This window comes from Dipodomys ordii, unplaced genomic scaffold (assembly GCF_000151885.1).
Source record: "Dipodomys ordii isolate 6190 unplaced genomic scaffold, Dord_2.0 Scaffold98, whole genome shotgun sequence".
Classification (NCBI taxonomy): domain Eukaryota; kingdom Metazoa; phylum Chordata; class Mammalia; order Rodentia; family Heteromyidae; genus Dipodomys; species Dipodomys ordii.
The window spans coordinates 3,510,401-3,524,700 of NW_012267314.1; the positions used below are offsets into that span (position 1 = coordinate 3,510,401).

Here is a 14,300-nt window from a genome sequence, read left to right on the forward strand (position 1 = left end):
CAGACAGTACCATTAATTACTTTTGCTTTTGGAAACTTGTCTCCGGTGTGAAGAGACAAAAAGAGAAGGAACAACCCATGTGAAATTCTCTATTCATACTCTTAATGAGCTGGCAGAGAGCAAGAGTTACGCAAATTGCAAGACCAGTCATTCCTCAAAGCATTGCAAAAACTAATGTCAATTCATTCAAATATTATTATAAGGATTTCCCCCTTAAATCATTCCATGAAAAGGACAAGTACATAATCAGCAACTTAAATAAATTCGCTGCTTCAACAGAGGATGTATTCAGTGTGTTATTTAGACTTTAGTAGTAAAGGTAGCAGATCTTCTCAGTTGTGACATTGTATGTCTTATGGCGCAGAATGTGGCAGGCCCTCATGTAGAAGAGTGAAGGTTCCCTCTGGGCTTTTATTGTTTAAAATGTTTCATTGGTGTGATCAGTAGTTTAGGACTAATGGAAGGGTTAGGAATTTGTGATATCAGTTTAAAGAAGATGAATGCATGATGAAACTTCCGTTGTAGAAAAGCCATGAAAAATATATATCCTTGAGATGGTAAACAGATAGGAAGGAGTCTGAAAACACTTGTGCTGTGGGACCAGAAGCCCTTGACGGTTTATCAAATCAAGTAGGAAATACATAAGGCAGATCATAAAGAGCAGGAGGGAAAGGCCATTCCAAAATACTGCAAATCACTGACAGTAGATGATCGCGGGTAGTCATGGATTTTGTTTTACTCTAGGAATTAGAAAGTGCAGTGGGGACGTGGATGGAAGACTTGTCGGAGCTGACCCTCCTGAGGGACTCTCTCTCCGCTTACATCAGCGCCGAGGACATCTCCATCCTTAGCGAGCGCATCGAGCTTCTGCAGAGGCAGTGGGAGGAGCTGTGCCGCCAGGTAAGACAAGGTCTAGCCTGGGAGCAGCTCACCTGGGTGGAGAAAGGGGAAGTGGTCCACACTGGGACCTGCTCTGGGATTCAAACTCATGGATGGACAAAAGTCATTGCTAGAATATTTCAGATGTGGATAACTGTAACTTAACATTATATTTTTGAGGCATCTACACAGATTTCTCTTTCACTGGCTGGTATAATATATTTTATGAAGCCATGTGCTGATAGCTCATGCCTGTAATCATAGCTATGCAGGAAGCTGAGATCTGAGGATTGATTATGTTTTGAAGCCAGCCTAGGCAGGAAAGTCTGTGAAGCTCTTATCTCTAATTAACCACCAGAAAACTGGAAGAGGTGCTGTGGCTCAAGTGGTAGAGTGCTAGCCTTGAGCAAAATAGCTCAGGGACAGTACCCAGGCTCTAAGTTCAAGCTCCACAGCAAACCAAAAATAGATATACAGAAAGAAATAGGACAGATAGATAGATAGATAGATAGATAGATAGATAGATAGATAGATAGATAGATAGATAGATAGATAGATAGATAGATAGATAGGCAGGCAGGCAGGCAGGCAGACAGACAGATTTAACTTGGTAGATACTGGTGATGTCTTCTATACTTTAAACATGGAGGGAAGGCTGGGTATGTTGGAACATGCCTATCATCCTAGCTACTCAAGATAGACACGAGGAGGATCATGATTTGAAGTCAGCCTAGACAAGAAGTTAATAAGAACCTATCTCATCAAACAAGCTGGGTTTGATAGTTTGTGGTATCAGCTACATGGGAAACACAGGGAGGAGAATCACAGTTTGAAACCACATGTGGACAAAACTGAGAATAATTAATAAGAATTAATATAAGTAATCTAGAAACTAACGAAAGCAAAAAGGAGCTGAGGTTGTGGCTCAAGCTATACAGGGCCTGCTTAGCAAACACTAGGCCCCGAGTTTAAACTCCAGTGCCACCCAAAAAGAATAGGGGAGGAGGGGACATGGGAGATGACTTTATCAACATGTTAGTGATTTGAGCTCCCTGGTCTGAATGAACAAAAGGAGAGACCTACATGAACTTACTCATACGGGTGGTTGCATTTCTCATCACACAGTATTATTTCAAAATTCATTGGTCCAAAAAGAATACTACAAAACCAAGATCCTATCATGTTTTCAACATACATAGCTTACATTTTACAAAGGGAAGGTATTTGGTGGTGATAAATAATGGGCAGTTATCGCAGCATTATTTATTTTCCTTTGTGCACCTCTCATTTTTTTTTTTTTGTCGGTCATGGGGCTTGAACTCTGGGTGTGTCTCTTTTGAAAAAAAGTCCAACACTCCTTACTGTCCTATTTTTTAATATACTAGATGAAATAAACTAGGACAGACTTAATTTTCTAGTTAGCTGGTGCCTACAAATGCCTCAGAAACTTTGTACTTCAAGGTTAGAATTTGGCATGTCTCCTGGGCATCTGAAACAAACGCCCCTCCTTAAATCCTTGCGTGGCTCCTCCAACCCTGACTTCCTTCGTTTCTAACCTGATGTCTTTCCCATCCCATGCCACAGTACCTGTGACATCATCACCATCAATAGGCTCCACCCCCTGTACTTCCTCAGTCTATACCATCATGTGACATATACTCTTATTGTAACATTTGGGATCTAGGTCTAAGACTCTGAGGCTTTTAGATGCCAAGACCATTTCTTTGACTAGCCAGTTTCTGGAGCACCTAAGTGTTTGTTATGCATCGCTAATAATGAAAGCAAAGCCTTGGGTTTGCATCTTTTATTTTTTTTGGGGGGGGGGTCTGGTCGTGGGCCTGAACGATGGGTCTGAGCGCTGTCCCTCAGCTCTTCAGCTCAAGGCTAGTGCTCTACCACTTGAGCCATAGTGCTATTTCTAGCTTTTTTCTTTTTGCTTATGTGGTGCTGAGGAATCGAACCCAGGGCCTCAAGCATGCAAGGCAAGCGCTCTACCACTGAGCCACCTTCCCAGCCCTGGGTTTACATCTTAATGTTTACCTTCCTCTAGGGAGAAAGTAGTGACAACATTTTTGTATTTGAGGTAAAGAGGGTTTGGTTGTAGAGCACCTTTTGACTGGGGAAACTTGTGTAATAATGCCATGGAAATAGCATGATTGCTAATTGATAAGCTTTCATATATTAGGAAATTATCCACTCAACAAGAGTCTGAAAAGACATTTGAAAAGTTGTTGTTGATCATCTGAAACCATGGAGAAAAGGAAGCTGATGGAATGAATCTATAGCATTTCTAGAAAGATTCTATATCAGTCTAAAAGCCTGAGGCCTCAGGCATTCATACCCCATATTATTTTAGCCTCCATTGAATTATTTGAACTGTGAGGCTTTAGCCCTGCGTTTTGTCAGGCAGCACAATGTAATGTTCTCGGGAAAAGAGAATAAGCTCTAGCTCTTGAATTAGTTGTTTCCGGTGACCGTCTACAAGTATGAAACCACAACAGGAAATATGCCCGTGCCTGCTCTCATCAGAAAAGTACAAAACTTTGCTTAGGCCTCTCTGCTAAGCAGCAAGTGATCTGTTCTGTTCCGTCCAAAGCAGTTCAGGAGAAGTGAGGAGTAGCTGGGACTCCAGGCAAGCATGAGGAATGTGTTCTGTAAGTAAACATGGAAGAGCAGAATAGATGCATCAAAGAATTCCATTGTTGAAGTCAACAGGGTTTGCTTAAGGGGTGTGTCCTGCCTCTGTACAGCCGTGGACTGTACTTAATCTTCTTACTGTTTTTGTGGTTAGAACGGTGTGCGATTCTAGTTAAACTATAAGTATGTAACTTCGTTGTACCTGCCTGTTGTTCTGCTTCAAAGTGTCATGCTAAAACTGTTTGCCGCAGGGAAGGATGTACTTCCTGCTCGGCTGTCTCTGTGGAGGCAGTGCCGCTCCTGTGCTGGTAGGAAAATGCAAATATGTGTTGAGCTGACAGTCAGCGGAGGGCTTTGATGGAAGCCAAGAAACAGATGATGATAGTCACAGATATCTAGCTTCAATATTAGATTTATAAACCAAAAAAAAAATGTTACCCTCCATATGAATTTCCACTCTTACAAAGCTTTGGGCTTTGGTTGATACCTATGCTTATCATTTTCCTGCTTCTCCTTAAAGTTAGCGTGCTCTGCAAATGAGAGCAATGTGTTCGGGGTGCATGATACATAAACGTGCCTCCTGGAGGTGCTGAACATGGGAGGGCCAAAGAGAAAATGAGGAAAAGCTCAGGAGATGTCATAGCGTCGTGTCTAACAGGAACAGCTGGGAACAGCACAGCGGCGGCCAGCTCTGCCTGCAGAACACACCAATTCCTTTCTTAAATGACATTCCCATGTGTTGGTGCTGCCTGCTGTGGCCTGGTATGTAAGACTGGTGCTTGACATGTGCACTACACACAGATGCTGTTTGCTACACACAGGACGTGCTCCTGTGGAGACTTTTGTGGGGTTGAGTGGAGGGCAGAGGGCAGATGAAGTGTCAAGTTCAGGGAATAAGGATTGGAGAAGATTGCCTTGCTCCTCTCATCACCGAATGATGAAAATGAGATTTGGGTCAGCTGCCTGGGCATCTGGAATCTTCACATCCTGTTGCATCCTGCATCACAGCCTTCACGCTTCTTGACCCTGTCTCTTCCTAAGCACCAACAGAGGGCTTGCATTTGTTCGGTGGACACTCTCCTTGTCCCTGGAGGGAGGATAGTCATTCTCATGCTTACCACCTCTCTAAGTAACAGGCAGCAGCATTTCTGTGGATGTTGGTAAGAGGAACCCTCACATTTCCCCCGAGGTCATGGCTAATATTTGGGGAAGCTACTAAGAGGAAGACACATTTACCCAAAGTCTGAAGGGCACTCTGACTTTCTTAAAAAGGACTTTTGACCTTTCTTAGAAATCAGTTATGCGTGGCAACAGTATTAGAAATCAGTTATGTGTGGCAACAGTATACTGATGGCAGAGAGGATCATTGTGGCAGAACTTTAACTACCGCCATGCTAGAGAAAGGGAAGATCATAGCCACCAGAAAATTCAGCCTCAGTATTCCCAAGGCACTCTGATCACAGAGTTTAGGAAGACAGGGGTGTTGAATGACTGCTGTCAGTACTATGCTAGGTAGAGCTTAGAAAAGATGAAATTTGACTACGAAACTATGAGCAGGGGCTGGGGTGGTACTGGGCTGAACTCAGGGCTGCACGCTTGCAGTGGAGGTGCTCTACCACATGAGCCACCTCTCAGCCCACACAAACCTTTTAACTCGTGTTAGCCATCTTTGCTGCAAGTGTGCTTGCTGAGCTTTTGCTGTTCTGTATTTTTCTGACTCAAACAACACTAAATGATAAAAGAAATTATATTGAAAAGAAAGTACATTTTTTCCATCTGTAGTTTAGTTTTTATTTATTTTTTCTTCTTTTTTCATTGTGAACATACTGTACAGAGGGGTTACAATTACATGGGCAAGATAATGAGTACATTTCTTATCAAGCATTGTAGCTTCCTCCTTTGTTTCACCTTCCCATCCCTTCCCATTCTCCCCTGCCCCTCCCATCCAATCCTCCCCCCCCACCAAAGATGTAAAGTTCATTTTCGACATAACGACTTGTACATCTAAAGAGAAAGTCCTTGATGGATTTATCAGTGATATCTAATCCAGAGATGTATTTACTTTAAAAGATCATTGTTAAGTCAAAGAAGTGACTTTCTAATGGCAGAATTTCAATAAGTATGGTAAACTGATTGTGGCACTCATGGTCTAAACAGCTCATAGGCCTCAAGTTAGCCCAGGGAAGGTAGCCTGGCACAGGGCCTCATTCCCAACGCACTTGAAGAAATAAAGAGATTTGGGTTTCAGTGAATCTTAAATTTTATCTGCATAATTGTTACAGGGACAATCCTTGGTGACACTCACAATCAGGACACACATACAATACCTGAGAAATGTTTTCATTTTCATCTTAACAAAGGAGATTCATTTAAATTGTGTGAAAAGTAAATGGCGAGATGGATAAAAGAATTATACATTAAAGCAAAATGTTTTAACAACTTTAGATAGGTGATTATATATCACGGGTGGTTAGAATACAATTCCATTTTTATTTGTTTGAAATTTGCCAAAGTGAAGTATTGAGAAGCAAAAGAAAGTGAACAAGAAGGGGTTTTTGGTAGCTGGCATTGTTACTGTGTTCTGTGGAAGAATTTTCTAAGTTTTCTTGTCACCACTCAAATATTTTGTTTTGCTAATATGTGCTTCAACTCATCTAAGAAACAGTCTTTAGAAACTCAGCAACAAGAAACAAGAACAATTATGAAGTGAGAGATTTGTAGAATTATAAAATCAAAAACCAAGGAATGGATTCAGAAATCTTAGAACTCTGTAATAAAGAGTCATTTCAGTTAAAAAGTGAGCAAACTGATTGGTTAAGTATTATCCAGGAAGATATTCAAAGGGCTTATGAAAAACCCTCAACTCTGCTACCCATTAACCATTAGGAAAAATACCAAAGAATTGGAAGTAGAGGTGAAGCTCAAATGGTAGAGCATCATCCTTGAGCAACAAAGCCAAGTTAGAGTGAGAGGTTGTGAATTTAAGCCCTGGCACTGGCACACACACACACACACACATACACACACACACACACACACACACACACACACACACCACAGAACAGATTAGAGGTAAGAGGTGTGGGAGAGGAAGAGGAGAGTAATTGCTGATGACTACTGGGAGGAGGGGAGGAGAGTGAAAATGTTCTAAAATTAATTCTAGCGATGGTTTCACATGCTGTGAGTATAAAAACGTATAATTTAAGCACATGAATGATACATTAATTATATCCCAGTGAAGGTAAGTTTCTTTTCCCTTCTTTATCCATTCTTTCCTTTCTCTTCCTTCTTGTTAGTATATTCTGTTTTAGGGGTGTGTTCTCTGGTCTTGTGTGACTACGAAGCTGAACCAGTTGCTATATGAAGTCATTTAGTACGTTGATGCATCTGTGAGCTTTGAGGAAAAGAAGTGTCCATTGTGGATGGCAATCTATGGCACTTGCAATCCATGGCGGGTCCCACATGGAGGAACCAGTAGCGTGAAGGGGTCCAGAGCTGTTGCCTCACTGTTCTGTCTCTGACGCCTCTCTCATTAACCCTTTCATGCCCTCCCCTCTTCCACTCTCCAGGCTTCCTTAAGGCGGCAGCAAGTAAGTGAACGACTGAACGAATGGGCAATCTTCAGTGAAAAGAACAAGGAACTGTGCGAGTGGCTGACTCAGATGGAAAGCAAAGTCTCGCAGAATGGAGACATTCTCATCGAGGAGATGATAGAGAAGCTCAGGAAGGTACGGCGCAAGGCAGCTCATGTTTCTGCTCTTCCTCATGCATAGGCCGTTTCCACCCAGGATGGAATAAGGGCTTGACATTTACTGTATTACAGGGGCACTGTATGTTGGACAATTTATCTCTGTGGTGTAAATTAGACTCACATAGAAAAGGCTTACTTTCCATGCAAAATCTAGAGAACATTTGTAGTTTGTGAAAAAATAGTTTTGGTGTCATTTATGGGGCCTACTTTTTCTACCATTGTTGTTTCTGTTTGTTTGTTTCAGGTTTTAATGAGATAAAAATCACCAGAGAAAACCTAAAAAGAAAAAATTTTATCTCTAGGTATCTATGTTTCTAGACATCTATAGATATCTTCTGTCTGGGTATCTATCTAGATGTATCTAGATTTGTATATCCAGAATACTTTGTAATGTCTTCATAGGACCAGTCAAACTGACTACCACTTAAAACCAGTGGCTCAGGTCTACCACCCTAGCTACTTGGGAGGCTGAGGTTAGGAGGATCACAGTTTGAGGTCAGCCCAGGCACACCCCTCCCCCACAAAATAAAAGTCATTGGACCCACTAGTTAATGAAGACTTGGATGTAGTGGCACATACCTATTACCATAGCTACATGAGGAGCCTAACCCAGGTGGGATCACACCTAGTTATGCTCCCAGGCAGGAAGCGAGAACTTACTTCAGAAATAAGCAGCAGCCTGGTGCCAGGGATGCACACTTATCATCCTTGCTACTCTGGAGGCTGGATGAAGTCTAGAGAGCAAGGTTCAAAGTCACCCTAGGGAAGACCAATCCAGGAGAGTTTTAGCCTCGATTAATCAGCAAAAAAGCTGCAACTGGAAACATGGCTCAAGTGGTAGAGTGCCAGCTATGGGGAAAGCCCAAAGCCCTGAGTTCAAAATCCCCAGTATTAACACAAAAATAGTGTAAAATTTAATAAAATAAATAATAATTAGACCAAAATCAGGGCTGGCGAAGTAACAATGTGAGAGCCCCAACCTAGCAAACACGGGGATTCAGACTCTAAAACCCCAATACTGACACACACACAAAAAAAAACGGATGATTTCAGTATTGTTCCTGTATTATTTTTGAACAAACAATCATTTCAGAGCAGGGCCTGATTTTATATCAGAACTCAGTCTATAATTCCTGTCTGGAGGAAGTAGGATTTCATTCATTCTGACAAGAAATACCAAGGCTCATTGGAAAAACTCACCTTTATCTATTCACACACAGAGAAATATAGGCTCCAGAGGTATTATATACCATTAATAATTTTGTCTGCTGTGTATGTAGTGCTGCAAATTCTTTGAAGAATGATGTGTTCATTTGACATGAAAAATCTTTTACCATCTGAGCTAAAATGGTAAAGATATCATTTTAGCATTAGCTAACAGAGTACTTTGCTAGTTACTGGGTATCAAAGAATGTTCTACAAGACAAGATTAATGTACTAGCTGTCTTATGCAACTGTGCCTAAGTGTGTTTACATTGTCTTGTTTAAGTGTGTCTGTCCTGTCATTGTTTCTCATGAAATTCAGTTAGGGAGTGTAGGAAAGAAAACCTCTCTTAAACAAAATGTAACCATAACTTAAACTTTAGGAAAAATTTCAGCTTTCCACTTAGGTAATTTTGGTAAGAAATACTCTTTGAAATATTAACCCTACTAATTTATATATAAAATAGTTCCTGAAACTGAAAAGCCTGTTCTGAGCTTTCTCCTTTATGGTGTCTCTTTAGCAAAGGAAAAGACTTGCTAAGGAAAAGTTCCAACATTTTGACAACAGTGGAAAACATTGCTAGATAAATGGCAGCCAAGGATCTTAGTGACTCCCGACACTGACAAAGTTTCATTTAAAAGATAGCCCAAGAGGCTTGTTTCACTCTAAATGCTTTTTAAGACTTGGAATAATGCCTTTGAAATAAACATTTCTCAGTAAAATCATCTCAGATGTGTGATGCAACATGAAAAACTACTAATAAATTCACCCAGTGCTTTAGTCTCTGAAGCCCATAAAAAGGCGGATAGGTGGTGCTGTTCAGCAGAGAGACAGTGTTCAAAATTTACCTGGATCAAGTTTCCTTGGCCTCCCTTTGGCTTAGGTTAAAGACTTGGAGTCTAGCCCTTTTATGACACTAATTTTAGAGCACGGAAGGTAAAAATACGCATACTCGTGCAAGCTTCTCATCATTTATTAGTTTTCTGAGATGATAGTGCTGTAAGACAGAAACCTCAACCAGAAATGAACAATTAAGCATAAAACCTGGGTCCTGTCTCTCACTGTGCAGTTAGAAGGATCGCCCTTCCATTTGGCATCTCTCTTTTGCTTTGGTCCATGCCCAGCTGTTCTCTATAACCAAAACAGAATATAAAAAGAGCTAGTAAAGAAACTGGGTTGCTGTTGCCCAAGAAGGCCTAAGGCCTGTTAATTTGATAAAAGAACTACTATTTTGACATTAACTTATGTGTTGTCAAATATTGGCACTGTGAAGGGATTCTTTCTTTAAAATAAAGAAACTAACTGTGAGCTGGTGGCTCATGCCTATCATACTAGCCAGTCAAGAGGATGAGATCTGAGGTTTATGGTTCAAAGCCAGCCTGAGCAGGAAAGGTGGTGAGACTCTTGTCTTCTATTTACTACCAGAAAACTAAAAATAGAACTGTGGCTCTAAGAAATAGATGCTAGCTAGCACTGAGTCAAAGAGCTGAGGGACAGTGACCAGGCCCTGAGTTCAAGCCCTACAACAGTCAAAGAACAAAATCAAAAACATAGACAACGCCAACTTTTCTGCACAGATAATGTAATTGATATACATGTACATGTGTGAATTGCAATGATATGATCTGTATGTGTGCCTTATAACCTGTCTATATCAGGTAATGATTAGAACCACAACTGGGCAGTGTTAGACCCTTTGTACTTACATCGTAAATATTTTTTTATTGTTCTCTTCATGTTTTGCTTAGTTTTGGTTTTGTGATGCTGAGGATCGAATGCAGGACCTCGCTTAGCCTAGGCCAGCATTCTACCACTGAGCCATACCATTAGGCTTTTTTTTGTCAGGTGCAAGTCTTGAACTCAGGGCTTAAGTGCTGTCCCTGAGCCTCTTTGTGCTCAAGGCTAGTGCTCTACCACTTGAGCCACAACACTACTTCTGGTTTTTGAGGGGTAACTTAGAGATAAGAGTCTCACGGGGACATTTCTGTGCAGCCCAGCTTCAAACTGTGATCCTCAGATCTCAGCCTCCTAAGTAGCTAGGATTACAGGCTTGAGCCACCAGCACCGAGCCATTTGTCTTTTTTTTTAACTGCTTATTTTAAGTAAATGGAAAGCACAATCCCTTCAAGAAGATCTGTAAAAAGCCTAATTCAACTCTGCATACATACCACAAGTAATCGTTCCTGCTCATTCTTGTGCACATGGACCAATGCTTACGTGGTGTTCCTTGGGCCTAAACTACTTCCAAGCAGCAGAAAACTGTAATTATCGTGTTTCTAGAGGAGCTGGATGAATACATTAAGAATATGTTTTCTGACCTCTGTGATTGCTATTTATTATGCAGGATTATCAAGAGGAAATTGCTGTTGCCCAAGAGAACAAAATACAGCTCCAGCAAATGGGAGAACGGCTGGCGAAAGCCAGCCATGAAAGCAAAGCCTCAGAGATTGAATACAAGCTTGGAAAGGTCAACGACCGGTGGCAGCATCTCCTGGATCTCATCGCAGCCAGGTAAAAGGCACTGACTCACCAGGACATGGGTGTGCAGAATTTCAAAGCCTTCCCGGTCCCCCTTCCTGGAAGCGACAAGGTAATCCAGCAAATCACTGTCTCTTCCTGGATTACCCCAACATTTTGGGGAAGTGTTCATGCTGTTCTCACGAATGGCACCTGCATGTACTTGAAAGTTCTCCTTCTTATTTTATAAAGTTAGTGTTGTTGGCTTGTGGTTGGAAGAAAGAGAGTCTTAGCCAAAGAATACACATTCCCTAAAGAAATAATTCTCTATTCCAGGGGTAGTCAGCCACCCATGGGGAGGAAAGAGAAAGTTTGACCAATATTTGTGAAGAGTGTTTGTAGTCTTCAAGAGTAAAACAAACCCCCCCATGTGAAAAAAGTATGTTCCTATTACATTTTTGGTTAGCAGGGGTTAGGGTGATAGCTGATTACTACCATTTTACGTTCTTATAAAAATAAGCATCTTTATTAGTAAAATTTCATGCTCAGCTTAAATAGAACTATAAGCATGTGCCTTATATATGAGGCAGATTGCATTCAGTTTCCATGGCACAAAGATCTGATGAGTCAAAGAGAAAGAAGTCATTAAAAAATAAAAACACAGCTGAGCACTGATGGCTCACACCTATAGTCCTAGCTACTCAGGAGGCTGAGATCTGAGGATCACAGCTCAAAGACAGCCCAGGCAGGAAAGTCTGTGAGACTCTTATCTCTAATTAACCACCAGAAAACTGGAAGTAACACTGTGGCTCAAATGGTAGAGCACTAGCCTTGAGCTGAAGAGCCCAGGGAGAGCGCCCAGGCCCAGAGTTCAAGACCCATAACTGTCAAAAACAACAACAACAACAGCAAAACCCACAGGAGCCTTTACCAGCCCAGTAGAATTTCCGGTGGTATTGATTGATGGATGGATTGATGCACTGAGTTATTTGCATTTATTCTAAGAGGAAGTGACTGATGATAGATATTTAGGTTAGGCACACTTGTCGTCATGATGGAATGTAGGTTCTGTGAGGACAGACAGCTTCATCCATTTCATTCCAACAGTAACGGCTGTGTCTGGAGCTGAGGATGTAATTTAGTGGAACAGGCCCTGAGTTCCATTCCTGACACTGTAAAAACAGAAAACAAACTAATAGCAGTAATAATCATAATAATGATGCCTGAACATAATTGGGAATAGATTGTTTACTCAATGAGTAGATGAATTCTTGAGTATTTGAGTAGACCTTCTTCTTTGTGGGAGTGAGGAGAGTTGACAATTGACAAATGCTCCCAATATATAGCACTGGGGGATGCCTCCACAGCCTCCTTTCACACCTGGCTCCTTCCCTTCACCTATGAGTGGGGTACCGTAGCTCTGCAGGCAGAGTGGATGGGCTGATTGGTACATTAGCATATTCTTTTTCCTATAGGGAAATCAGAAAGAGGGTGTAACTCAAAAAACGAAGATGATCATCTATTTTAGCCATAATGAAACAAAATCGGAAGTCACTGTTTATCAGTCTTTGGAATGTTGGGTGACAATGCTGTTCTACTAACATTTATTGAACACTTTTTGCCCAGAATCCTGCAGCAGGCTTTGTGTACATGTTTTAGACTGTTGTATACAACACCCACAGAAGTGGCCAGTATCGCTCCATCTGTTTTATAGATGCACACTCTGAGGATTAGACTTGTTCATGGTCCCACTCTTGTTGAGTAGCAGACCCTCACCACCTGACTTCAAAGCCATGACAGAGAACACACTGGTCATCCTCCTGTCTGGGCTGGAACTTCCTTTTCCTGCTTAGAGAGAATGCAGCTGAGTGGAAGTTAGGTTCTGTGGGTGATGTCAACAATCAAATTTCCCAGTCCATATTTGTGTGTGGTGGGGGGGGGGTGCTTAAACTCACAGCTGCAGGCTTTCCTCATGGCTGGCACTCTTCCACTTGAACTGTACCTCCAGTTCTCACTTCTTGCTGGAAATAAGAGTCTCTCAGATTTGTTTACCTGGGCTGGCTTTGAGCCTTCATCTTCAGACCTCAGCCTCCTGAGTAGCTAGCCTTATAAGTTTGAGCCACTTGGAGCCTGGCTTGCTGGTGATGTTTGAGATGGGGTCTCATTTTCTGCCTGGGAGTAGGAAGTGAGCAGCATCTGGGTGTGGTCGACCTATGTTAGGCTCCTTGTGTGGGAAGACAACAGCCATGTGCCATTGTGTCCAGTTCATGCTAGAACTAGAGGGTTCCTGTCGTAGTGGCTTTCAGACCGTGAGGATGAAACCACCGAGGCCTCTCATCTTGGAGTTCATGGTGAGAAGGTACACACACAAGAAAACCCAGTCAAACAAGGAGCACTGCTCATTTTCCACATGGAAACAGGAATTCTTCAACAGTTTACATGGATGAAGGTTTAGCATCCCAATGCTCTGATTAACCCCACTGCCCAACCACTATACTCAAAACAAAATCTTACTTCAAAAGCAGAAATCAAGTCCTCTTTTGTGCTATAAATACCATTTAGCCAGACCTCCCACCCATCCCAATGGATGGGCTGTTTTGCGTGTCCGTAATCCAAACACACTAGTTAAACTTCTACACTTCCATTAGAGGTTTCACTGTGCTGTGGTAGGAAATGAGGATATGCACTGTGACAAATCCAGCTTCAGTGTGATATCATACAGAGTTGTTGTGAGCAGCAAGCTCACAACAAAGAAATTAACAGATATTACACATGTTCGGATTCACATCCATTCATAACATTTTGAGTGGCTTTTCAGATGAGAGTTTTCTAGTTGTTCTTTAGTTTACTTTCCCCAAAGACACATTAATAGCGTTTCATTAATAATATGTTTATAAAATGTATATAATCAGCTTGGCACCAGTGACCCACCCCTATAATCTTAGCTACTCAGGAGGCTGAGATCTGAAGATTGTGGTTCAAAGCCAGCCCAGGCAAGAAAGTCTGTGATTATCTCTAATTAACCACCAGAAAACCGGAAGTGGTGCTATGGCTCAAGTGGTAGAGTGCTAGTCTTTATTTTTTTGTGGGGGTCCAGTCATGGGGCCTGAACTCTGGGCCTGGGCACTGTCCCTTGAGCTCTCCAGCTCAAGGCTAGCACTCTACCACTTGAGCCACAGCACCACTTCCGGCTTTTTTCTTTTTGCTTATGTGGTGCTGAGGAATCGAACCCCGGGCCTCATGCGTGCAAGGCAAGCACTCTACCACTGAGCCACCTTCCCAGCCCCAAGAGTGCTAGTCTTGAGCTGAAAAGCTCAGGGACAGCACCCAGGCCTAGAGTTCAAGACCCACAACTGACAAAAAATAAAATCT

General features: G+C 41.9%; 1 protein-coding gene across 1 annotated transcript in view; it reads left to right on the top strand.

Moving 5' to 3' along the window:
• The window catches only part of Syne1 (spectrin repeat containing, nuclear envelope 1), a 388,103-nt gene that overhangs the window by 334,207 nt on the left and 39,596 nt on the right, over positions 1-14,300 (top strand). The window contains exons 126-128 of the mRNA XM_013026970.1: positions 745-900; positions 7,086-7,244; positions 10,816-10,982. Coding sequence (XP_012882424.1) covers positions 745-900; positions 7,086-7,244; positions 10,816-10,982 — 482 coding nt within the window. The remainder of the gene's footprint in view (positions 1-744; positions 901-7,085; positions 7,245-10,815; positions 10,983-14,300) is intronic.